The sequence below is a fragment of the Centruroides vittatus genome, unplaced genomic scaffold (genome assembly GCF_030686945.1).
Source record: "Centruroides vittatus isolate TY-2023 unplaced genomic scaffold, ASM3068694v2 contig_950, whole genome shotgun sequence".
Lineage (NCBI taxonomy): Eukaryota > Metazoa > Arthropoda > Arachnida > Scorpiones > Buthidae > Centruroides > Centruroides vittatus.
This window is the reverse complement of record NW_027122629.1, coordinates 196,974-223,852: the sequence shown is the minus strand read 5'-3', so window position 1 is coordinate 223,852 and position 26,879 is coordinate 196,974. Positions and strand designations below refer to the sequence as shown.

At 30.2% G+C, this 26,879-nt stretch overlaps 1 protein-coding gene across 3 annotated transcripts in view; it reads left to right on the top strand.

The window, feature by feature from the left end:
• LOC136985074 (uncharacterized) overlaps window positions 1-26,879 on the top strand; it is a 42,934-nt gene that overhangs the window by 1,261 nt on the left and 14,794 nt on the right. The window contains exons 1-2 of one of the 3 annotated variants that reach the window (XM_067282276.1): window positions 6,859-6,988; window positions 19,158-25,139. In XM_067282276.1, the coding sequence (XP_067138377.1) occupies window positions 19,227-25,139 (5,913 nt within the window). In that variant the 5' untranslated portion in view covers window positions 6,859-6,988; window positions 19,158-19,226. Of the gene's footprint in view, window positions 1-6,858; window positions 6,989-9,996; window positions 10,021-19,157; window positions 25,140-26,879 lie in introns of those variants that run through there. The other 2 variants (XM_067282275.1, XM_067282277.1) reach the window with 2 other exon arrangements.

Here is a 26,879-nt window from a genome sequence, read left to right as displayed (position 1 = left end):
ATAGGATGCTGATAAAACCCATAAAAACTTTCAGAAAGTGTAACTAAGAATAGTTTTAAACGTAAACGTCCACGCTTTTATTTTTGTTCGCATAATACCAATAATACTGTGAAAGCTGAAGAAAATTTATGTTTTACTTTATAGTGCATTTATGTAAATTTAAAGCGTTTCTTTAAGATTTTTAAAAATATCTTTTAGTGCGACAAGAAGGGATTGAATGCGCTGGAGTATTTGGAATATTCCACTTAGTTTAAATTTTTGTTTGTTTACACTTACTATAGTAGTCACCCTGAGATGAAAGGGTCTACGTCAGACGAAAGGGATGGAAGGAGACCCCGTTGGGAGTTGACACATGCATTTAGGGAATTCGATCCCGGTCCTTATTTCTAATCCCGGGATTTCGGGATTATACTTAGTCAATCCCGGGATTATTTCGGTATTGAGGTTTAATAAAAAATAAGAAAATTTTACAGAAATCAGCTCTTTAATCAACAAATCAAAATTTAGACAAAAATCAACGTATTTTACGGTATACACCTACCTAATCTAATCACTCTAACTAATCAGACTTAGAGTCAGACTAACCAGACTTAAAATCACTCAGTCTTCATGTTAAAGTTATTCTTTTTCAAGCATCAGTGACATCTCTTTAAACTTACATAAATTGAAAAACCTTTATGTGACAAACTATGCAAATAAACGTTGAAAATTAACAAAAATCTCTCTTAACATCGACTAAATAGACGACTTTCATGTAACAACCTAGTAAGTAGGTAGTACAGTAAGTTTCTTAGCAAAAAGTATTTAAAAATAATATTAATCAGTCACATTTTTCTTAAATATAAAGAAAACTAATCTAATAGGAACATTCTAATTTGAATTGCGAAAATATGATCTGAGAAATAACAACGCATCCAGTGTCTCATCACCAAGTCTGCTTCTCAATTTGTTGCACATATATATATGCTGATGTATGCTGTTGAGCATATATGTTCTGTCACACACGTGTGACAGAGCTGTGGACTGGTGTGTTTATGTTATCAGGTGTGGGTGGACAGGTGTGTTTGTGTTATCAGGTGTGGACAGGTGTGTTTATGTTATCTAGCATTGATGTACAGATGCTCATCAATGCTAGATAACATAAACACACCTGACACGTGTTACAGTTTTGTTCAATCGACTACAGAGTGTATTCGATCCTTAGAAGCTCTAAATTTTAATATAGATGAGTTCTCAAGCATATTAATGTTCATTATTCAATTTAAATTGAATGCAACAACCAGAGGCTGGTGGGAGCGCACACTTAAGGGTGATGATATTCCTCCATTGAATGACTTATTAGAATTTTTGAAGGGTCATGTTAGAACTCTACAGCCAACCAAAAGTGCTCTCGACTGCGCCAGAAATTCGATTGGTGCCCGCGAAAATTCAAAAATACAAAAATGAAGTATATTACCAGGTAACCCAGTGAGAACTGCTTGCCTATCATTTTAGTTCAGAATACAAGAAGTTTTATATTAAAATGATAGGCAAGCAATTCTGTTAAAAGCACTGGCACTGAACGTTTCGCTTCATGCAGTCTATTTTGCAACTTTTTTAAAATGACGTCAATCCCCAAAATCTCGGGATCAGAAAAACTTAATCCCGAAAATTTTGGGACTAAAAAGTGGTCGGGATCCCGGGATCAAATCCTCTACATGCATCTAATTTCTTTCAGTTATTTTGTTTTTTTACATATCTAAAACGTTTTTATGCCATCTTTACCATAATTTTATTGTTTTAAACTTTTTTACAAATTGTATTACTTTTAATTTTAACGTTATTCACACGTCTCCTTTCATCTGACATAGATCCTTCAGCTCAGAAAAAATAGATACGAGTCAGGTTGACTCATATCTATTCCTTTGCTGCTACTAAAAAGCCAGCTCTTCGAGTGCCGGCCATTCAGATTTAAAAATACATATACTTACTGTAAATTAAATCTGAATTTCTGAATCTTTTCCATGATATACTAAAATCATTAGACTAATTTTAGAATACACTATATCCTGTAATACTTTTACTATCATTTGGTATGTACAATATTTTAAAATTTCATAAGCGAACCAATGGTGTAGTCCGTTTCAAATAAAACAGATAAGTCATTGGCTTGCTTGTTCGGTTGAGGTTATTACAGTCGCTTTACCGGACAATAACGCTGTTCAAGAAAGTTACAAGTACTGTACATTTTTAATCATTTACAATTATACTGTTGTTAAATGTTCTTTTAAACAATAAAACTGATTCTATGAGATGGAAATGCAGGTTGCAAACACGATCCAACTAGAATATTATTAACCGAATTATATCATTTAATCTGTAGTAAAATTGGCTTTGTTATACGTCGTTTCACCTATCGACGACGTTAAGTAAGAACTTTCTGTAGGCCTACTCAAATTAATTGGCGTAACTAACTACCGGAGTAACTGAGGGCGACCAAGACATCTGCTCCCCCGAATTTAAAGTGTCATTTTTAATAATAACATTATTTCTACTCCACGTAATGGGGTGTTATGTTAAGTGGTCCCCAACAATTGAGTTACGCCGCTGTTCAAATCTTTTATTTTTCGTGTAGTTTAACAAACTGGATTGTATAAATTTTTATTCCTAACATTGGAAATGCAATAGCAAATGTTTCAAGTTGATTTATTCATATAGGCTATATCTGAAAATAATGTTTTATTGATTATTTTTATCTTGATAGATAGAATTGTTTTATTGATTAAGCTTAGCTTGCAAGCTAAAGCAATCGATAAGAATAATGTAAAAATATCGATATAAAGGTAAATGGTAAGTTTTCTAAATTTTTTGATTTAAATTATTTTTAACCACTAAACGAAATGCTAATTATATATCAAATTTTCTGTTAATTTATAACAGAATTAAGTAAATGGTGATAATTTTCCATAATTTTGGTTGATGTAATTGAAATTTATATTAATCTTTTTGCTGCCGTCAGTTCTGAAGTATAGTATTATACAGTGCTGTAATCGTAAACTAAGCGCAGAATCTATGCATTTTTATGTTTTTTCTTTAACCAGCAGTGCAGTGGATGCGCTGCACCGGGACCCCTAATATATATATATATATATATGCTGTAACTTGGGGTGAATAGAAACACCTCTCTGTCTAAATGATTATGTAATTCCAATAACGTGAGTGATGTGATCTCGTAAGTTGTTTTAAATAACGGTCTTATCCTCTTTACCAACCTCAGTACGGAATATATGAACTACAGTGATGAAATTTCTCGTTTATCTTTCTTCTCTTTACTTGATGTGACGTTTCCTTTTATCTGTATCCACGAGATTTAAAAAAAATGTTAACTGTTTGTTTTTATTTTACAACTAGAGGCAAGATTGCCAAATTTTGGAAAGCAAAAAAGAACATACTTCAGTCAATACGGCACAAAAACAATCAATAAGCAAAGGCAAGGATTAGGAGAACAGTCTTTACAATTTTAGGTAATTCTTACTATTAAGGGTGATAAATGGTGGCAATAGTATAGAATTAAAGTTACAAATTTAAAAAAAAAATGTAAACTAAACAATTTTTATTATAAAAATGTACAACAAACATCCTAGTTGCAGTTAGACTCTAATTGGGCTGCAATCTGAAAAAATTGCAGACCTATAAATTCCCACTGCGTGTCTGTCCTTCCTTAATCTCTAAAACGTAGTTAGATAGATGAAAGTCGAGACTAGATATAGAAAGTTTAGGAGTTTAGGGGCAGGATGCCTCGATAAACTATATACGAATACGTTAACTAAATATATATATATACAGTACGTTATTTCAAATAAAAAATTTTTCCTTGAAAGGAGTTAGATAGATGACCGGCACGACTCTGTTGCTAACAGGAAAAGTATGATGTACAGGAGCAAGCCACTACTAATTTGAGGTGGAGAGCATATATTTTAGATGAAATAAATTAAAAATAGAGGCAATTTCTCACTTTTTCAATGTAATTGTATTGATGAAAATATTCGTTTCATATTGCTATTATGGCTGGTATGAAAAAACAAAAAACAAAATTGAGCCAAGTTTTAAGTTTATTTGAAAACTTAAACGAAATGCATCTTACGTATAATAAACGTCGAATAATATATTAGATATATAAAATACATCTAATTTATTTCCATGAAAAAAAATGTAGGCTTTAGTTTTGGCTTGACACAAAAATACAAATGTGTTGATTTGCTTCTAACGTTTTGTCTAAAGCAGTTTAAAACTCACAGCTACTAGGGAACATGCATGTCCATCGTCATAACAGATAAAAACGTCAAAAAACGTTTAAAACATCCGTAGTGCAGCTTTGCAACCTACCAATTCCATATGTGCGGTCGCATGATACGTATGTGCGGATTTTGAAAAATTAATTTCGTCATGACATCGTGCATATTAAATGCTCGTCGTAATGATCAAAATAAAGTGTCGTTGAGATCAGTGTAAATTGGCAGCAATCATAAACGATATTGACATCTAGCATAGAGCTTACAATGAAAAATTTTGACCTCGAATATCTCAGCCCATAGATGGAAGTTCAAAATTCAGAAACATATCTGGTCCCGAATTTCATCTCTCTGACTCCATTCTCGAGATTAACGAAGGAGGAACGGAAATACAAGTCAATAGGTCTGCAATTTGAAAATTTCAGTAATGGGCAGTAAGTTCTGGATATATTGGCTTCGTCTCTCTCTACCCGGTCAATCCCATTGTAGACTGACCGAACCCACAATGGGTATGGAAAAATGTCCTTTCTTGCCCACAGATCGAAAAGAGACAAAAATGACAAAAAAAAAGCACAAAAAGTGATAAAAACTTATTAGAAAATAGACGATAACACGAATATCGATTATCTGTAATTTGTAGCAACTTAGAAATATGTGATATACGATATCCGTTTGACGTCATTTTCAAATTCGTTACAGATGTTAAACTTTTCACTCTCCAGGCCAAGATTTCACATAGCTATCTTGGCCGGTAGATGCGCCTTACTCGTTGGGGTTTTAGATGTTTTAAAAAGTTAGAGTCCCTTTTCAATAATGCACAATTACCTTGTCAAAGGTTCATCAAACAATCCGTCCCTTCACTAAGTAAATAAAGTGTTCCTTGCTATTGCGCATTTTTACAGCCTGATCAAGATTCGCGAAATGAGCTGCGAATTTATCCTAAATAATCGAAAAATAGTAAAGTTCTATTTTGAAAATTATTTCATAACCCAAAAAATCAGTCATTCTCTTCAGACCTATAGGTGAGTCTGCCATAACAACCAAATTGTCTGAGTATGTCAATATTTTCACCTCCGTTCCCAGAAGATCGATGCCCACTAATTCGGAGTAACTAAATTTTCTAACAAGTAAGTTTAGATTAAACAATATTAGGCTCAATACACAACCCTGTTTCACTCCTTTAAACGTGAAAAAAAGGTCAGAGGTACCTTTTCCCAGAGACACATGCATCCATATTAATATATAACTGAATCAAACAATTTACAAATTTATAACTCAAACCAATCTTCAAAAGCCATCTCCACAAAAGGTCTATCTAAAGAGTCGAATGCCGATATCAAATCAACGAAAAAAGCGCAGAGTTTACCTCATTTCTTCTTTAAAGACTTTTGAATTAAAGCATATAAAACAAAAATATTATTCAATGTCTAGAAACCAGACCGAAAGTCAACCTGGAAATCCGAAAGTACCTTGTATTTATTCGACCAAGTGACCAATCGCGTACATAAAATTTTATAAAAAAGAACTTTAGAAATTGTCGGTAGTAACGAAATTGTTCTATAATTATCAGGTAGATCTCTGAGCCCCTTCTTAAATATAGAAATAATCTTACATATACGCCAATCCAATGGGATCTTTGACTCCAAAATGGCGGATCGTCTCTGATTCCAGCAAACAGAAGAAAGGAAACAATGGGGACGCACGTTCTAACCTAACCTAACCTATTCTAATAATTTTGTTGGTAATAATTATGGTAATTTATTAGAATAGGTTAGGTTAGGTTAGGTTAGGTTAGGTTAGAACGTGCGTCCCCACTGTTTCCTTTCTTCTATTTGCTGGAATCAGAGACGAGCCGCCATTTTGGAACCATAGGTAACATTAACCCATTATTAAACAAACCTACCATATATCTAATCAAGTCTGGGAAATACTTATACAGTTCCACCGGTATACCATTGATACCCGGATTGATACCCGGAGCAGTACCGTTTTTTCGTAGTAAACATAACCTTTTCTACTTCCTTTTCTGTTATTCCATAACCAGCGCAACATCCTGCCAATTCCCACACTAATTATATACAAAAATATCCGGTAATTCTTTTCTAGAGTAAAATTTCTCTGAAAAATAGGCCACCCAATCAAGATCTAGAAGCTCCTTGTATTTAGTTTTACCAAAAAAGTTAATGAATCGCAAGACCCAACCCTGACCAAGATCCTCATTACAATCATAAATCCATTCTATCTTATAACAGCAAACCAACCTAATATAGCTTATATATTAATATTGTATAGTATCAACATCATTAATTTAAGGAGAGCGCATAGTTTTGCATTCGTGTAAACTTTCAATTTATTTTTAATGAGAATACATCTGTCAAGCTGCATAAACTACAGCTATTGTTCCTAAAATATATTGCTCTTCAATTTTTTTTTTGTTTTTATTAAACTACAACGTATTGTTCTCGGAATGTATTTATTGATAATTCACTGATAGACTTACTTATCTTTACAGTTTTCCTAAAATTAAAATGGTTATCTTATCGTTAACTGTATCGTATCGATAGCAACTTGGACAATTTCGTTACGTGGACTTCATGCTAAGTTACATGGTTGTGTTATCGATAAAGTACTGCGCATATTCATGCACAGTATATGTACCGTAGTTAAGTATAGAACCTTTCAAAATGCGTATCAACCCTTCGGAAAATTAAATTCCGGTAATTAATGCTATTTTTATATAAAATATTCTATTATATTTTATAATTATCTATTATACAGGGTGTAAAGTCCGTGTGCAATTTTAAAAATTATAACTTTAATAGTATTTGTGATAGAAAAAATCTGTAAAAAGTATTAGAAAGCTTAATGTACCTAGTTTTAAGTAAAATTATTTAGTAATGGATTGGAAGAGGTGGACCTTCCTGGCCTCCACATTTGCCAGACTTGACTCTATTAGATTCTTTTTATGGGGACGTGTGAAAACGATAGTATATGCAACCAAACCTCGATCGTTAGAAGACTTAAAGCCAAAATAACTAATGTGATTTCAACATTACAGTAAATCGATTGGCGAATGTTTTTAGAGAGCTACAAAATCCTATTACCCTTTAAATTACTAATGATAGCGGACATATGGAAACGTAATAAAATACAATATAACAATAAATAAATATAGATTTTATTCTATCTTGAGGAAACCGTGTTTTGTATTTTCTTTTTGTTTCTTTTCTTTCGAAGACACAATGTAGTGACGTAAACTTAAACACTGGGCGAACTTCGCCCAGTGTTTAAGTTTTTATTATAGATAGGTTTTATTATTATTTCCAATACATTCTACATAATTTCTCTATCACAAGTTATAAATTTTTTAAATTGCACACGGACTTTATGGACATCATAGATTTACTGACATGTAATTTTGATTAAATTTAGTTAACATTTTAATGTTAAACGTTTTTTAAAGTCTATTATAAGTATATCTCGGTAATATTAGTATCTTTGTTATCGTATTTTCATGTTCTGCTTGTAAAACTAATTAATTTTTAAAACATATGTTAGAAATGTTGGCATGTCATATAATAGATAAAAATGACAGATAGTTATTTAAACGGAAATATTATATTAGCAATATAATTATACACTTTATGCAATATCAATATTAATAAAATGATCGATTTCTCATACGAACATTATTATTTATTATTCTTGTGGCATCCTCTTCCCAAAGGGTTGTAACTGAGCGACCATTTTTCTCCATCTTTCCCTGTCATGAGCCTACTGAATAATAAACCATTAAATTTTATTTAGAGCCTAAATTAGTTGAAATCTTTACCGTAATCAGTACAATTTTTAGATAATACGTAACAAAATTATACCCTAAGATCAATTTTGATACGTTTTTCAATTTAATCTATTTATGTATGAGCCTAATCAGTCTTATGACACCTGTTATAATTAGATTTTATCGTATTAAATTCATATTAAAAATAAATTGCAACGCTTACATTATTACAAAATATAGATAGATATGAGTTTATTATTATCATAAATTATTTTTCGGATAAAAATTGTTATTTTTCTGCTTATACAGTAGATAAAATTATTATTTTTAACGTCCAGAATTTAAAATAAAATAAAAAGTGAAACTAAAATAAATAGCTTGTAAATCGTAATAGAAACTCTTAAAAATATAATTTATTTATTTATAACCGGTTAATGTTACCTATGGTTCCAAGATGGCAGCTCGTCTGATGCCAGCAAGGAAACAATGGGGACGCACGTTCTAACCTAACCTAATCTAACCTAACCTATTCTAATAATTTTGTTGGTAATAATTATGGTAATTTATTAGAATAGGTTAGGTTAGATTAGAACGTGCGTCCCACTGTTTGCTGGAATCGGAGACGAGCCGCCATCTTGGAATCATAGGTAACATTAACCAAAACATTTTTTATAAATTGTATCTATATTCTACATATCTAAATATACTCAATTTAGAGAGATTCCCGAAAAATCCGTGTGAAAAAAGACAGTATGTATGGAAAATAGATTTATTCCAGACATTAAAAACCAGTAGAAATAATACAATAGGATATTTTTGTTGTTTCGGACACAATGAAGTGTTATAAATTAAGACACTTGGCGGTGTCTTCATTTATAACACTTTATTGTGTCCGAAACAACAAAGTTAGAAGCAGATTATAAACAATAGGATATGTTTAAATAAAAATATTTCAAGTTTAATTAACAAATCAAAGGAGGACAATTTCAGCATACTGATTAGCAAAATTTAATAATATTTTTCGACTTTTTCAATTAAACATCAAAATACCTTTCTAGCTTTTAATACAAACTGACATATAAAAACTTTACCGTATTAAAAGGATTTAATTGATTAGGCGGGACAACGCAGCACACGGTCGATCTGCTAAGAGCACCCCTTTAGCAGAATCGACCGGCTTCAGTTTATTTGAGTGTGGAAACATGCAAATTTAGGTGAAGTTCGTCACTCGACTGGCGTCAATACTCATTGTGCACAAAAACCTAATTTTTAGTTTAGTTTATTTAGTTACGGCATCGCGACACCTGGGCGATCTGCCGAGGTTGGATGCCTCCCGGGAGGACTTTTAGGGAAACTGACCCCTATTTAGGTGTTAAAACATGAAAAAAAAAACCTGGAAAACTTTACGTGGCTAGCCCGTTGGCGAGGCGCGGATCCACGACCATCAGTGCTCAGTGGTTCTATCAATTCAGTTATAATTAAATGGATTTTTTAAAAAAGGGCAAATTTCAGCTAGTTACTTTCAATAAATATAGATATAAAATCGTGTAAAATCCTGTAAAAAGTGAATCGATTTTTTACCAGACTGTGTTAAGTCAAACTCGTGCAGAGAACTTCCGTGTAAAAACGGAATTGGGTACTGTATAGGCTATTTAAAATACTGTACTTGTTATATTCTAAAATTTTCCTATTTTTATAGAATTTAATCAAATAATAATAATGTAATTAATTACATTATAAAGGCAATTCGAGTTAATTTTTTAGTTTATGTACAAAATTTTTCATTAGATACAGTAATAATTTAATGTTCAAAAAAACTTCTATTTTCAATTATAAAAACCTATAAATAAACCATGTTTATTCAATTTTTATTTATTTTTGTTTCTGTTTCAGTTTTATTTTAAGTTTCTGTTAAGGTATAAATAAACAAGCTTAATTATATAAATCTTTGTGTAGAGTTTATACAAGGTCTAATTAATAGATTTTGTTTTTACTTTGTTCAATTTGATAACAGTGTGGTTTACAATTAGTTTAAAATACATTTGTAATATTTCTTTGAAGATCTGTAATTAATTCATTCGTTAATTTTCCTATCTATTTTCTGTTAGCAGACTTTTTCTACTAGATATTTCTTTCAATTAAAGATAAAAAGATATTAAAGTCTCTATAAGTATTAACTTTTCGGAGAAGTTTTTTTTTAGTTTAGTAGACATTACACCTTTTATAAAAATGGAGGAAAATATTTATTCTATGCAGTTTATAAAATATAGAATTTTTTCTTTTATAAAAGGTAAAAGTTTCTAGAGAAATATTCCATTAACATGATACCAAATACGGCAGGAAAAAGTATTCCCGTACGAGTTACCATAGAAGTTTAATGTAGCTATGAAACTATCAAACTATTCGATTAATTATTTACTCGCTAAATTACGTCAGACAAATGAATTCTTGCGTTACTAATTTATTAATCATTTTGCTATTTGTTAAAACAAGAACATTTTTTAAATTACTATTATTCATACGAAAGGAATAAATTACTGAGTAAACGAAATGAATATTGTCCAAGATATGCAGCTAATTAACGAACTTGGAGACCAAATTATGAGTGTTTGATATAAGAATTCTATATAAAATGCATTTATTCATAACTTTTTGTTAACATAAAATACATGAACAAATCGTGTGAAATATTGCATGTGGTCTGCTGCAGTGAAAACAACATACAGTATGAAGTAGGTAAAGTAATTGAATTTACATGACAAATTTTTTTTTTTTAGTGACTGTCTAAAATAAATTCCAGTATTCACGAAATATTTGCAGTTAATGCAGCTGTTAACATAATCTGATAAACACAAGAAAATTATCAATCCAAAGCTATGCGATTAGTCAAATAATCGCGACAGAAAAGTTGAGACGAGGCAGATTCTAAGGGATGGTCAACGTTATTAGCATATTTTCTGTCACAATTTCGTGCAAGTGGAAACCGGCCTTTAGATTATACAATTAAAAATAAACTTATCTAATAAAGCGCAGGCAAAACTAAAAATGATACTTGTTTAATTTCGTACTTGCGTTATAAACAGTTTTTATAATGGCACCGCAGCTGTCGAACTGGTAAAATGCTACAAGAAGTAAGTCGAGGCTCACGCAAAAGTTGGAAAAAACCCGTTGTCACAAAGAGAAGTTAAGGCTAAAACTTCCACTTTTAATTAAATGGCGTTAACTTTTAATGTTAGAAATTTGTAGTTAGAGGATAAAAAGTCGAGAATAAATGTCTTTAATAAGCAAAATGCTGCGACATTGACATAAAAACTACCGCAAATTTTCTTTAAAAGTAACCCAATTGCCGAAAAATCGCACAATCTGAAAACTTGTCTCGCATTTATTCAACACCATCCGTAATTGTAGAAGACAGTAATACACGTAGTTGTCATCAACCTCTTATCAAATGAATATTTTCGACATAGTCTGAAAGGCCAGAGTTCGAAACAAAGGGAATTTTATCAGATTTTTAAATTTATTTGTTATACGACGTAGTAAATCCCCTATGTATTTGCTGGGGATTGTCAGTAGTTCTAAATAGGGAGAAGTTCGTTATAGGAAGAATTATAGTTGTTTAATATTCAACATAAGCAATAAGATATCAATATCATTAAGATCATTTATTCTGGTTATGTCATTTTTATTTTATACTGAAGTAATTATAATTTCTTTATTTCGCTTAAATTAAAATATAAAAGAATTTAGCTATATGTTTTTGTATTATTCTACAATATGCTTTATGTACTGTACACTGCAATATTACTTTCTTAATTTTGGATCCTGAAACGTTCCTTTTGCATAAAATGAATTCCAACATGTCCTTTTCATATACTGTATACATATAATGTCTATTGTCCTACAAAATTTTCTTTCAAAACATTTTTTGTCCCTATCTTTACCTATCTTTAGTTTCAAATCGTCCCTTGTTCAAATTAATTTCTTTAATTTTTCTATAATATTGGATAAGGCAATGAAAATGATTACAAAAACAAACACTTAAGTTATCCTGCTCTATTATAAAGTATTTTCAAATCAATTTAACAATAGATATGCATAAATTTATTTAATTATTTTATACTTTTATGAAATAAAAGTACAGTAGAACTGTCTATGATATTAAAAAAATCCAGCAACGAGTCGCTTAACTTTCCCCGGCAACATTTAAAATTTTGGTGGTGCTATCTGTTATGATATTTTATTAAAAAACTTTTTGTATTTTTAAATTTTAACTATTATAAAATGACAAAAAGCTTAATTTTGAGGATATGACGGATTTTTATAGAAAATTGCAAATGCTAATAACTAGTAAAATTGGCATTAAGTCCGACCCTACTGGAGACACATACGACCCCCTTTATCTCCTCACTCCCTCGATCTTTAATCATTAAAATTTAATAGTATTAATTCCTCTAATAAACAAACCGCCCTGCGAAATTTCAGAAATTTTCGACAGAAAGAACAGGAGTTATTAAGCTTTAAACACGGTAAACAAAATCGTCCCCCCACACAAACACACTAACATCTATACATACAGAAAATTTCCAATTTTTTTTTTTTTTTTTTTTTGCATTTTTCGACGTTTTAAGGTGTCCTGAGCCCAAAATAAAAAATTTTGGAGGGGTCATATTTTTGACCGATCGCCATACTTTCTCCGTTATATATAGCAGCTGGGAAAGAAAAATTTTGTGTTCAAAATTTCAAAAGCAATGATATTACATTTTTACGTTTTTATTTAGTGACGATATATATAATCATATGGCAACATTATTGTTGTGCTGTTTTCCGTATGTTTTAATAACGAATAAATCCACTCGCTGAATTTATTTGATAGTACGGTACCTATCAGTAGTTTAATATTTTAATGAAGTGATTGCAATACAGTATTCATTGGGTTATAGATTCTGTGTGACTTTCCTCACACAGTTAGGCACAATCGGTCTTTCAGGCCGCCTAAAAGACCGATTGATCCTGGCGTAATAATGCCAGGGCCAATAGAAAGTTGAGAGTTTGGGATCCACCTAACCTCTTGCCCAGCTTAATATCTATGGGACATTCACAGCTTCTTCGGCTGGGCACATAAGGGACGGTCCAGTAGCCGTCATATAACGCAGATTTTCGAGGAGGATATTCATTAAAAGTTAAAATTAAAAAATAAACTAAATCATTTAAATTATATACACATGTGTTTTATTTTAAATATATTGTTAAATGGAAGCTTCCTTACGTAAAGAATCATGTTAACAATGCATTAAGAAAGTTTATTCTGAATTAGGTCGAAAAAATATGTTAATGACTATTATTTCAGTTGTTCAAAAGCAAATAAATTTAATTTTAATTTCTTTTTTTTAGTATTACGAAATTAGATTTTTGGCAAATATTTAAAAATTTAAATATTTTTATCTAAATATTCAAATGTATGCAGCTGAAAAGTTTGAAATTGAAACGGGAAACAATTGTGATACAATGCTTAAAACTAATATAGGGCATTGCATTGCAGTATGAATATCCTTATTTTATAAAAAAATTCAATAAAGTAAATTGATTTTCCCACTCCTCTTGCTATATGAGGGACGATAGGAACAATTTAAATATTTCGAGATCTTATTTTATGCTGTTGTTTATACTGAATTATTAAACTTCTGAATATTGTAACCTTCATACTAGATGCGATTTTCTTTTAGCAGTTGGAGGATACCATATAATACATTACAGCGCTTAATATTTCATTAGACCACAACGTTAAGTTTAAGATTCTACTTACCACAAATTTATTAAAGTTTTTCTTATTATTTGTTTTGAAATTAGTTTTACACAAAATAAAATTACTTTTTCTGTATAGTTTTCGGTTGATGTTCAAAATTCCACAATTGTTTTCAGCAGTGTATTACTATTTATATTTATGATATGCAGGAAATAGTCTACTTGGCTGTTATTCCAAAGTAATTTTTCAATAAAATCTCCTTTAATTACAACAGAGATTTATAAAATTTTAGCAATTTTCTTTCTAAATTCAGTTTTTATTCTGGCTATAAATTTTTATAATCACTTAATGAATTTTGATAATCACAATAATGAATTTTATTGAATTCGCATTCAAATTTTTTTATCCATTCAACTCGGTTCTCCAAAGATTAAATCCGAAGTGCGCTACTGTTAGGGGTTGTCATTTTTTGCAGAAACAGAAGGGTTTTTGATCGCCAAGATCAAACAGTGGCGCACCCAGACTGACCAAGGTCCTTTTTCTAGTGTTTGTTCTAGTGTAAGAGAAAACAAACATCAGAAAATTTTTCAAAAATCTTAATTAAAATTCATTTGTTTTATTTATATTGTGTCGTGTCTTCTATTTTTATATTACTTATGAATTAGCGTTCACTTAAAGTGGAAATTTTATTGAAATTTTTTCATCGGTTCAACTTGGCTCCCCCAAAATTAAATTTTGAATGCGTCACTCAGATCAAGTACCGTATATATACAAGAAACTATAGCAGAAAGCACATTTTAAAAGACTACACTCACAGACAAATGTAATCTTTTAGTGTGTGCTTTCTGCTGTAGTTTCCTATAAATGTAACAGAAAATACCATATCATGCACGAAAATAGACATATCACATCGGTTGCAAGCTTTTATCACGTATGGACTACTTATATCTCCACAACTGTTGCACGGCTGTAACGATCTTGCCGCCCCGAACCAAGTTACAACCGAATAATATGGTCATAATCATCTAGGATTCAAAAGGAATAGTTAAAAATACTAACTCTAAATACTACTCTCAACCAACAGCAAGACTACTAGTCTACAATGTATTTTCTCCTCTCTTAAAATCAAATAGCATTGGTGTTCGTGTTTATTTACTAAATATTTTGGGCACCAAGAGGGTTTTTTTTTTTAGCAAGCTCGTTATGAATTCGGCCAGGCCCACAAGGAGTGGCCGAATAGTGAGTGACGGGATCCGACATATCCCGATGGACCACCACTCGAAAAACTCCTCGGGTTTTTCACCTTCCAGATCCTGGGCCTCCCCGAAGGGATAGGAGGCCACTATAATCGCTCGGCCATCCGGTTGCATAGTTATAAATTATCAATAATAAAACATGATCACGATTCTAATTGCAACAATTAACTTTATAAGAATATTAAAAATTCAAATTTAAACAATACAAATTTCTCGACATCTAAAATCTTATTCATCAAGTAGGTTTCACCGTTTTATTATAGTTTGAATTAATGTTATTTATTTAGAATAATTTCTAAGATTTTGCCAGTACGACTCTATAAAAATATACGTGTTTATAAAATAACATGCTTCCGCAGCTTCCATGGCGTGCCGTACAGTACATGGAAACTGTGGAAGCGCCGCTTTCCTTGTATTTTCTAAAATATAAATACATATTGTGCGATTATTTTCATATTTTAACGCACTTTGAATTAATTAAAATTAATATTTTACTATAACCGCATTATGTATCTTATTACAAATTTCTATACATGTGAAAAAAATGATAAGATTGCTATTGTATCTTATAATCAAAATGGGTTGATGATGATAATAAGCGGAGCCCATACGGTTACGAGCAGTGCTGCCGTTTCTAGGTTAATTTCAATCTCTCAGGGTAATGTTTAGGGTAAATCTAGAGTAAAACTACTCTGTGATCTGATGCTTTTATTATACACTTGTAAAAGAAATCTATGCCAGATTTGATTTCAGTAATGACATTTTTTTATATCTGCTTTTGCTTGAACCTGAAAATTTGCAAAATTTAACAGTGAGATTTTTGGAGCCATTGTTTAAAAAGTTTAAAAATGTTAAGGTTGATTTACAAGTTGTAGACAATGAATGGCGTAAACAAGCCCTACTTAACTTGTGGTCAAAAAGTCATACTGTCAGACCCTATTCGTCAGAAATATTTAATTTAAAAAATGCTGCGGGAGAGTTTGTTTCAAAAATCTTGAAAAACTGTCGAGTTTATTGATGATATTACCAGCTTCCAATGCATCTGTTGAGTGAATATTTAGTCAGCTACGTTTGTGTAAGACATCGCACAGACATTTTGAAAACTGAAACGATTTGTAACCTAATGTATGCACAGTCTGGTATTAAAAACAATATTGTTTCATTTGAACCTACAAAATGAATGTTAAAACGCAAATATATATGTAAATAAATGAATTTTTAACACTGGTTAGGAGTTGAAAGTTGAAATTTGGTACACAGGGTACCTCACGAGAATCCACACTAAGAAGAAATTTTTGAAAATTTCCCCCGCGGGGGAGAGGGTTAACAGGTTCAAACTCCTTTATTGCTTTTTTACAAATGCATTTCGGATCAGTATTATTCTTTTCTCTTCTCTGCTCGCATTAGTTTTGTTACATATATAAATTTTGTTTTATAGCGCTGAAGAGGGGTCAGAAAGAATAATACTGATCCGAAATGCATTTGTAAAAAAAGCAATAAAGGCGTTTGAACCTGTTAAGCTGTGAGACAGTCTACCGTCAATATATTTTTCGGATTAAAGAGACTATTACTAGATCAATCTCTATAGTTTGTAAGTTAGTTTTTTAGTCTTAGTTATAATATTTCAGAAAATATCTCATTGTAACTCATTATCGTGAGTCATGTTTCTTTTGTGTGACACCACGTGTTTTCCCTTTTGTGCCACCCTCCTCAATCTACACGTGTGCGAGGTCTGCAGTTGGAGTCCTAAAAGAATCCTGCATATCATCACGCGAGAAGGAGAAAAGAGTTTTGTTAATATTGTTATTTTTATCTATAAAGCTTTGTTTTAGTTGTATTTCCTGTCCTTTTGTTGGCCATGCACTCGCGCGATATGATACTCTATATGCATCAGTAGGGTTGCTTGCTTGTTTAGAGCTGACATTTTGAGAAATTCAAGTGAGAATTCTTCTCAAAATGTCATTTTGTCATCCTGACTAATAAAAGTGACATTTGGTTCGAAAGCAGACAACAGCTTATCAAGATATCTAATTGTTGCTGTACAGAAGCCAGTGTCTTGGTGGTTTTTATATATTTTTTGGATTCTGCCTTGTGGCACTAAGAGGACCTCCACTTCGATTTCTTCACAGGATGCTGGGAATTATAAACATGGGAAAAGAACAGGGACACAAAAAAGTCAAGAAAAAGAAGAGAGAGAGGTTGTGACATCAGTCTCTTGATTATAAATCAGATAATGTTTTTTATTCTGTTGGGGATAAACAGATTGGAATTTGTAATTGATGTGGAGTGTGCTAATAATGATAATGTATATGATGTTAAGAAATGAAATAATATATATTCATTTATAATTTGTTTTATTTAAAATAATGAATAATAAACTATAATTTTAAGCAATAATTATGGTAGTGAGAGTATTCTTCCCTTTGGAAAAGTTGCAGCAGATATTCTTACTGACATGTATATTAGACCAGTGATTCTCAAAGTGGGGGTCGCGAAAAATATTTGGGGGGTCGCTGAAAAATTGATTCTACATCAATTTTTTTCAAATATTTTATAAATTTACTATGGATTCATGTTTTGAAATAATAGAAATAAAAACTATATAAAATAATTTTTACTTAAATAAATTGCACATATAAATAATAAAAAGAATATAAATATTTAAATACGAGCCTAACCCCCTCCGGGATGTTTTTCGACACACTCATTCTTCGGGGGTCCTTTGAAATTTTTAAGTGCAGAAGGGGGGTCGCGGTCCAAAAAGTTTGAGAAACACTGTATTAGACTAACAGATTGTGTGCAGTTTTTCTTACCTTGCATTCTATGTGTACATATTATGTTGTATTCTAAATAAGTTTATGTTCTATTGTCCTTTTGACTAATAAATCATCTATTTTAATCATTATTGACTCTCATGTATTGTTAAGACATGACACAATACAAGCATGTTTTTTTTTTGTTCCTGTGGAAACCCATTGTATACAGGTCCACTTAAACATCTGCCCAGGAGTAAAAGAGATTTTTCCAGGATTACACAAGCATAAGCATATGATGCATACTTGTTCCAATGCTAAAATAACCAAAGGGAATCAATTTAAGGGAATCATAATATACAAATAATCTCTGGACTTCATCTGACTGTAAAGGTACTTTACCTTTACAGTCAGATAAAGAATGCCACTGGATAGATATTTAAGTATGCTTGTTCCAGCAATAAAATGGTTATTTTATTGCTGGAACAAGCATGCACCATTTGAATACATTTGTACAATGCTGGAAAGATCTCTCTTGCCCCTGGACAGATGTTCAGGTGGGCAACTTGTACAGGATTTTCCCACAGTATTATTATACAGTGCAATCATAAAGTCCCTCTACAGTAGGCCATACCCATCTGGCTGGCCAAATAATGACATCATAACTTACTTTAACTCTTTCAATCAGTGGCGTAACATAGTGGGGGCGACAGGGGCGGCAAAATTTCACAATAAATAATAATAATACAATACACCTGTACAATACACAATAATGATGATTGTTCTTGCCGAAAAGTTCTTTAGAATTACTATATATTTTAGTCTTTTAAATTGAGATACCTAAATAAGGGGGTGGCAAATTTTCCTCTGCCCCGGGCGGCTGACACCCATGCTATGCTACTGCTTTCAATGCATGATCTGTTGTGACATTATTACTTTGTTCCTGAAAACTCCTCTTTCCCTGCCCACTAAGAAGGACTTTATGATGGCACTGTATAACAATTGTTTATATTTTTGTTATTTATTTATTTGTTACATTAAGAATTTTGAATTATTCTTGCATTAATTAGAAAACATATTTTAAATATTTAATTTGATTTTAATTCTGTTTTTATTTAAATAAGTTGATTCTAATGACAAGATCTAATTAATGTTTGAAAAATTTATAACTGACATGAAAATAATTTTAAATTTCATTAAATATATTATTTTCATTTCTGTTCTTTTGATTAAAGCAGTTATGATAAATAATTAAATTTAAAATAAGTTAAGTCTAAATTATGAAAATATTATGTATAAAATTGTATTGAATTTTAAAATCGAAATAATCGGTCTATATTTCTATTTTCATAGTATTCTAAGAAAAACTTCACATGAAAATGGCACAACAATATTTACAATAAAAAGGAAAAGTAATTAATAATGTCTCAAACGAAAAGAGGAAACATTCGTGCAAATAGAGGAAGAGGTGAAAACTATCTCTCTAGAGGAAGAGGTGAGAGTCACTCCTCTAGAGGAAGAGGTGAGAGTCACTTTTCCAGAGGAAGAGCTGAAAGTTATTTCTCAAGAGGTGGGGGTAAAACTTATTCTCCTGAAGAAAGAGATGAAAATCATTCTGAGAGAGAAAGAGGAGGAATCCATTTTAATAGAGGAAGAGCAGAAAAGTTTTCCTTTAATACTAAACATAAAAAATCCCAAAATGAAAATCAAAAGCAAGATAATTTCAATTATGATTTATACAATATGAAAAAAAGTAAGAAAAAGTATAAATCTAATGAGAATATTTCTTCATATTGGAAACAATCTAATGAGAATATTTATGGTAGCCAATTTGAATTAAATTCATTTTGTCCTTTGGAAAAAAAATCAAATAAAACCACAAAAAATAAAAATTGTATTGTAAATAAGATTCTTGATTATTCAGAAGAATGTTTTGACAAAAAAACTCAGAATTTAGATCCACCTGTAAAAAAGAAAGAAAGAAAGAGAAAACATAAAAAACAAAAAATTAATAATATCACAGAACAAAATGCCAGAAGTACAAATATGCCAGTAAATATGAAAATTAAACAACGAAGTATTCCAGATCTATTAACATTCGTTAGAAAATTTTCAGAAAAATTATTTGAATTTAATGACGAGGAGGAAAGTATTGACAATGATTTAGAAAATAACAGCAATGATAATATAAAGTATCAAATTCCAAAACAGCTTAAAGCTTCAAATTCAATTCTTGATGATGATAAGTCAGACATTTCTGACACTGAAAGTGAGAGTTCCAGTTGTTCATCAGACAGTTTTGACAAAATGGATGATATTGAGACAAATTTTAATAATTCTATATCAGTGAAACCCAGTAAAAAGCTTACAGTAAATCAGGAATGTTATATCGGTGTCTATTGGGACATTGAAAATTGTCCTGTTCCTAACAAGAAATTAGCTTCAGATATAGTAAAAAAAATTAGGAATAAATTCTATGGCAACTGTACAGAAGCCGAATTTTTAGTTTCGTGTGATATAAGAAATATTAACGATAATATAGTTACAGATTTAAATGATGCTCAAGTAACTGTTGTTCACGTAGACTGTTTAAATAAAAATGCAGCCGACAACAAATTAAAAGTATATCTGCGCAGATTTGCAGATAATTATAGAAATCCAAATTCTTGCATTGTTTTAATTTCGGGAGATTGCGATTTTGTACCCGATCTTCACGATTTACGATATCGTCATCAAATAAACATTATTGTTCTTCATAACATTCAAGCTAAGAAAAATCTTAAAGATGTTGCAAATTTTGCACAGGAATTTAATGAGTTTTGTAAAGATTTACCTGATTATCAGAAATTAGAAAAACATATTATTATACAAAACCTACCTATGAAAAAAACACTAAAAGGTGAAATAAGAACATTTTTAACAGATTTTTTGAAAGGATATAATTATAATTATTTAAAAATTAATAATGGAAATGCAGAAGTTGGTTTTAAAAATGATAAAATGGTAAAAAGTGCTTTATCAAAATTGAATGAAATCAATTTATTTGGAAATAATATCTCTGCAAAAGAAATAGAATGTAAAAATGAAGTTAAAGATAAAATATGTAAAAATAAAGTTCAAGAAAATAAAAAACTAAAAGAAGTAGAAAAAAATGACACAATAGAAGTGGAAAAAAGTATTATAAAAGAAGAAAAATCCTTAGATTCAACAGATGATAGAGAATTTAAAATAATTTTACAAGTTGAAGAATGTAAAAATAAGTTATTCTGGCAAAATTTTTTCAAAATCCTTTTTCCAAAAATCAATTTTGAAATGCAGAATATAAATGAGCAACAAAAATTAATAACTCTAGCTTTTGAAAGTTTAAATAAGTCAAAAAAAGCATTGAAAATAATTAATAAACACAGAATGAAAGAAGCATCGCCAAAAATACAAAATATTATATCAGACGAAAAAGAAAATATTGTGAAATTAGATAACAATGTAGAAATAATTTCAAAATGTTTAAAATTAATAGATTCAAAATCAGATCAATCAGTAAAATTACATAATACAAAGAAAGAAAAATTTTTTACAGAAAATCCCTCTTCTTTCTATTTACCCGATAGCGACGAATCCGAATGTCGACGTGTGACCAAAAACCGGCTTAAAATTATGAATGAGCAAAAGTTAGAGTTTTTAAGTTATATTAAAAATAAAAAACTAAAAGTGGAAGAATGTTCAAGTTTATCAACAGATATTTGTATAAAGTTAACTGATGAAATTAAGAAAGAAATTGAACATGAATGTCATTTGTTTTTATCGGGAAATCCAGCTTACTCTAAAAAATCCACAATTACTAATATTTTGGAAAAAAGTAACATGTGTGTACTTCATATGGATAACCATTTATATGACAATTCAGAAATTGGCCATTACCTATTAAAAACCAATTATGCAAAAGATGGCATCATTGTTCATATTAAACCAAAAATGAAAATATCTAAAAGTTTTCATGATGATGAGAAAGCATTTGATTTTATTACTCAAAAGAATAATTCTGGTGTTATTAGTATGACAGATTATTCATTTTTAAAGTATTTTTTAGGCAATAAGAATTTGGAAAACATAAAATGTATTATTTTTGATACAATAGAAGAAAGATATTTATATACAGAAGCTTTATTGTTGTTATTACAAGAGACACCAATTAATGAAAGCAATTTTAAATTATTATTTATAACAAATGATATATCTGCTATTGAGAATTATTTTCCAGTAAATAAAGAAATAATTTGTGATTTTGGTAAATGGAATTATCCTGTCAATATAATATGGAAAGAGAACAATGTTGATGTAGGTTTCAATTACATTCAGAATTGTGTCGAATGTATCATGTTTACTTGTGAAAATACAATTATTACTGGAAATATTTTAATTTTTTTAACATCTGTTTTGGATATTCAGCAAGCTATTTTTTGTCTTGAAAGATTTTTAGATAGAAAGGAAATCAAAGAATTTGAATTGATTCAGTTTCATGAATTCCAAGATGAAAAGGAACAGAAAGAAATGTTTTCTGCTAATAAAGACAAAAGAAAAATTATTTTTTCAACAGATTGTGGTAGAATTTCTAAACTTATGACCTCTGTTCAATGTGTAATTGATTGTGGTTTTACATTGAAAGAGGTTTACAACTCTTGCAATGGTAGTTGTGACATTTGGAAAAAGTTTCAAAGCAAGTATTCTTCGGAAATGCGTAAATCTTGTGCAGGAAGTCACGGTCCAGGAATATGTTATCGTTTATTTAGCAAAGATGATTATAAGGAAAAAATGAACGATAAAGAATTATCTGATTTATATCATAGTGATTTAAGTCATCTATTCTTGTTATTTCTACAGCATGAAATAAATCCGTTTAACTTTAATTATGGAAAAAATATTTCCGTTGATTATTTAAATACATTTAAGAAAAAACTTATTCAGTTAAATGCAATAAAAGACAACAAAGTAACAGAAATTGGTAGTGAAATGTCAAAATTAAATTTTGAACCAAGTACTGCCAAATTAATAATTAGAGGCTATGAAGAAGGAATTCCTTTTGAAATTTCTACTCTTGCAGCATTATATATAATTTCTGGATATATTAGTTTCCATCAAGATCCAATTGAACAAACAAAGAAATGGAAATTTAATCAGCCAAATGGTGACTGGAAAACTTTTCATACAATGTATACCGAGTGGCTATCAGTACCTAAAAAGTCCAAACATTATTGGTGTCAATTAAATAATATTAATATAAATACAATAAAAATATATCATGAACTTTCAAATAATATTACATTGCATGTTTCAAAAATATGTAAGAAGAAAAATTCATCTGACAAGGCCAACTGTGATATTAAAATACAAAAACTGCTTTTGGAAGCTTATCCAAATAATTTATGTTTTTATTCGGATCAAGTAAATAAACAATATCGGAATGTTTCCTATCCTAATAATTTATCCGTTCATTCATTAACGTCGATAAAACATTTAGGAATATTTCCCGAATTTATTGTATATCAGAAGATATTTAAATTATCGGATTGTTTTATTCTTGGTGTTAATGCTATTAAAGAAGAAGTTTTACTTGAAATGGAAAAAGATGGTAAACTGCCTGTTAGTGTTAATGACTGGAAGATGCAAATGTTAGTATCAGTAAAAATTTCTAATTTGAGTCTACCTTTATTGAAATCTTTGATGGAAAGGAATAAACAAAATTTGAATTTAATTGAAAATAAATTAAGAAATATTGTACAGGATAATGTAACTAGAATTGAAATTAATTCAATGAAAGGTGAAATCATTGTACACACAATTAAAAAAAATGTTGATAATGTTAAAATTTTTATATATGAAATATTGCAAAATGAGAAAGAAAAGATATTAAATGTAGATAATGAAATATTTATTAATGGTTATCTAAAGAATATTAGATTGCTAATTGGTTCTGGAATGATAGTGAAAGATGTAATAATGACGAATGAAAGTCGTAACGTACACATCAAGTCCAATAAACCACTAAATGATATTTTGGGTACGTTAGAGGAGAACTGTGGAAAAATTTGTAATTATGAAGTAAATAAAAAAGGAATTATTGTAACATTTGAAAAAGCTGCCTTTGCAGAAAATGCAGTAAATAAATTTTCTAATGAAGCTAACTTCAAAATTTTATATCAAACAAGTTTAGATTCATCTTTTAAGAAACCTCCACCTCTTATGTTGACAATGACATGGTTTAGAAGACCTTGCTTAGGTATAGGGTTTATTAATTTCAAATCTGAAGATGAATTACACGAAATGCTTTCAAAGTTATCTACAATTGAAATTGAAATCAAAGGAAAAAAAACAATTCTTCAAATAAACAAAAAACAGAGAGATAGTTTGATTTTGAAAAATTTGCCAGAAACAACAACAGCAGGAGATATTGAATCTGCTATAAAGGCATTACAGTCGGATATTTCCTATAAAAGTGTTATAGTGTCTCGTAAAAAAGCATATTCATCTACAGAGGATGAAATTGAAATAATCAAGATGACGTTACATAATATTTTTGACAAATATACTAGTTCTAAAGAATTAGAAATTGACATTGAAAAGCCAAAAGAATCTTCAATTGTTTGGAAAGCTACCCTTTCCTTCACAAATATTCTCGATGGTTTTACAGCAATAGCATCCTTAAAAAATATCCCACTTATAGGAAGTCAAATAAAATTAGATTTATCACTTGCAATAAATTGTCACTTAAAGTTATTTTATTGCATAAAAGATCAACTTGATGAAGCAATAAATATGTTCACAACTGGAGAAAACATTAATGATTCATTGAAAATTGTAGCAAAACCATTTGGAGATCTTGTGTCAATTAAGATTCAGAGTAATAATATTAATGATATAATTAAAGTCAAGTCAATGTTTTGTGATATTATAGAGGGTCAATGTATTAGTGATTTAAACAAAACACAACTTAATAATATAAGTTTAAACAGTGGAACTGAATTAATAAAAAATTTAGAGGAAACATTCCATTTATATATTCAAACTGATTATATTAAAAAGAAAATTTCAATTTGTGGTGATCCTCAAAACACCAAAACGGCAAAAAATATAATTAACAATTTTTTGGATAATTCCAAAACTTACAAACAGTTTGAATTACTGAGAGATGATATTCCTCATGGTGCATTGTGTGCTATTGCTAAATCATATGGTTATGGCCTTGATGATTTAAGAAAGTCCTGTAATCTTGAAGAGCTGAAATTTAATTTTGAAGAGCATTTAATAATGGTTTGTGGAACTGATGCTTCTGTCAAAAAGGTAAGACAATAGGCCAATAGATTAAAAATATTTTCATAACACATCTAAAAGTAAGAGAATAACTTAAAAAGTGTTCTATATTCGTATTTAGATTCTAATGAATCATGATCTAAAGGCAACTACCTTTGTCTTTGGAGATACTGCTGTAGATACCAATTTGTAAAAATTATCAAAAATGATCACAAAAAAATTTCTAAAGAAATTCAGACATATAAGAACAGATAAAGAGTACAGTCACTGTATTTCAGGAAAATAAGAGTCAAATATAAATCACAGACACAAGGAGTTTACGTGTACAAATACATAAATTAAATTTGCCTCAACAGTCTTACTTAAGTAAATGGTTACACACAGCATTTGATTTTAATTTACAATGAAAACCCCTTGTGATAAAATAGCAGAGAAACTACACAGTTAAAATTATAATATTTAAACAATTATAAGATTATTTCATCTTTTTCAAATTTTTTTGTTACTAAGTATTCCATTTATTTATCCAGTTTAGCTGTGGATTATTTTGTTCAACATACAGTAATGATAAAATGCCTAAATGATTAAATTTCCACATCTTTGACCAATACAATTAGTGATTAAAATCATGGGCATCGACAGAAAATTTTCCACGGGAACAAAGTTTGGAGACAAATAATTACATCAATAAATTCTAATAATAATAAATACACTTCCAAGCTGGTATATATACTATCCTGTTACAGAGCACAGAGTCAATCTACAACTTATAATACATATGGGTGCAACAGGACAACCTTTAAACACTCATCTCAAAGAACATTGGACTTCCATCAGGAAAGGGCTTCCCAACACCACGTTAACAATCTTTGCCGCCAATCCTGACATAGACGTACATTTTGACTGAGCACTCCTCCTATGTAGCACCTCCCACAAATAAGAATTAAAAATTTACAAAGCTGGAGAAGCGTGAGAAAAAATGCAGCTATCAACTTCCCCCTACAAAGTTTAGTCTTACAACCCTTTCCCCTTCTTCTCTGTTTCACATCACTCATCTTTTAGCACATGGATGGCAATTACCTATTTTGAGTAACTTTTCTGTTCAAGCTGTTTGTTTTAACAGCTGCATTCGAACTGCAAAGATCAGTTAACCTGATGATGACCATTAAACACAAATGAAAACATTTGCTTTCATATAGTTTTTTATATATTTTCTTGCTGGATGTTGGTTATATGTATTGTGCTTAAATATTCTTATTTATGTATTTAATTTTTAATATATATATAAATCTTGTGTAATTAATCTCTGTTTATTTATGTCTAATGAAGAGACCAGTTTAGCTTCATATAGATACACTGTGATGAGGGACCCTTAAACAATGATGGTTTCTCGCTACCAGGAAGTTTTATATGTCCAAACACGTACCATATATGGAGCAGAAAAATGGATTTTTTGATAAAAAGAATAAAACCAAATCAATAATTTTAATGTGAGGTTGATTATGTGAATTTATACATGCCAAATCTGCTGTAGAGCCAACCTTTTGTTTCCACTATATTTTCAAAGGGATTTTTTCTTTGATCACACTTAGCTTACCTCATCTTTTTACATGTTTATCTTCTCTCAAGGTCCAGCACAGAATGACCAAAAACCCTCTCCCCTTTTGTCATCTAAATCCTCTTCCTTCTCATTGGTTCAAAGACCCTTTCACCTCTCATTGTCTGAGGATAAGGGATGCCTAAAATGTAATAATGGTCACTAGACCACAA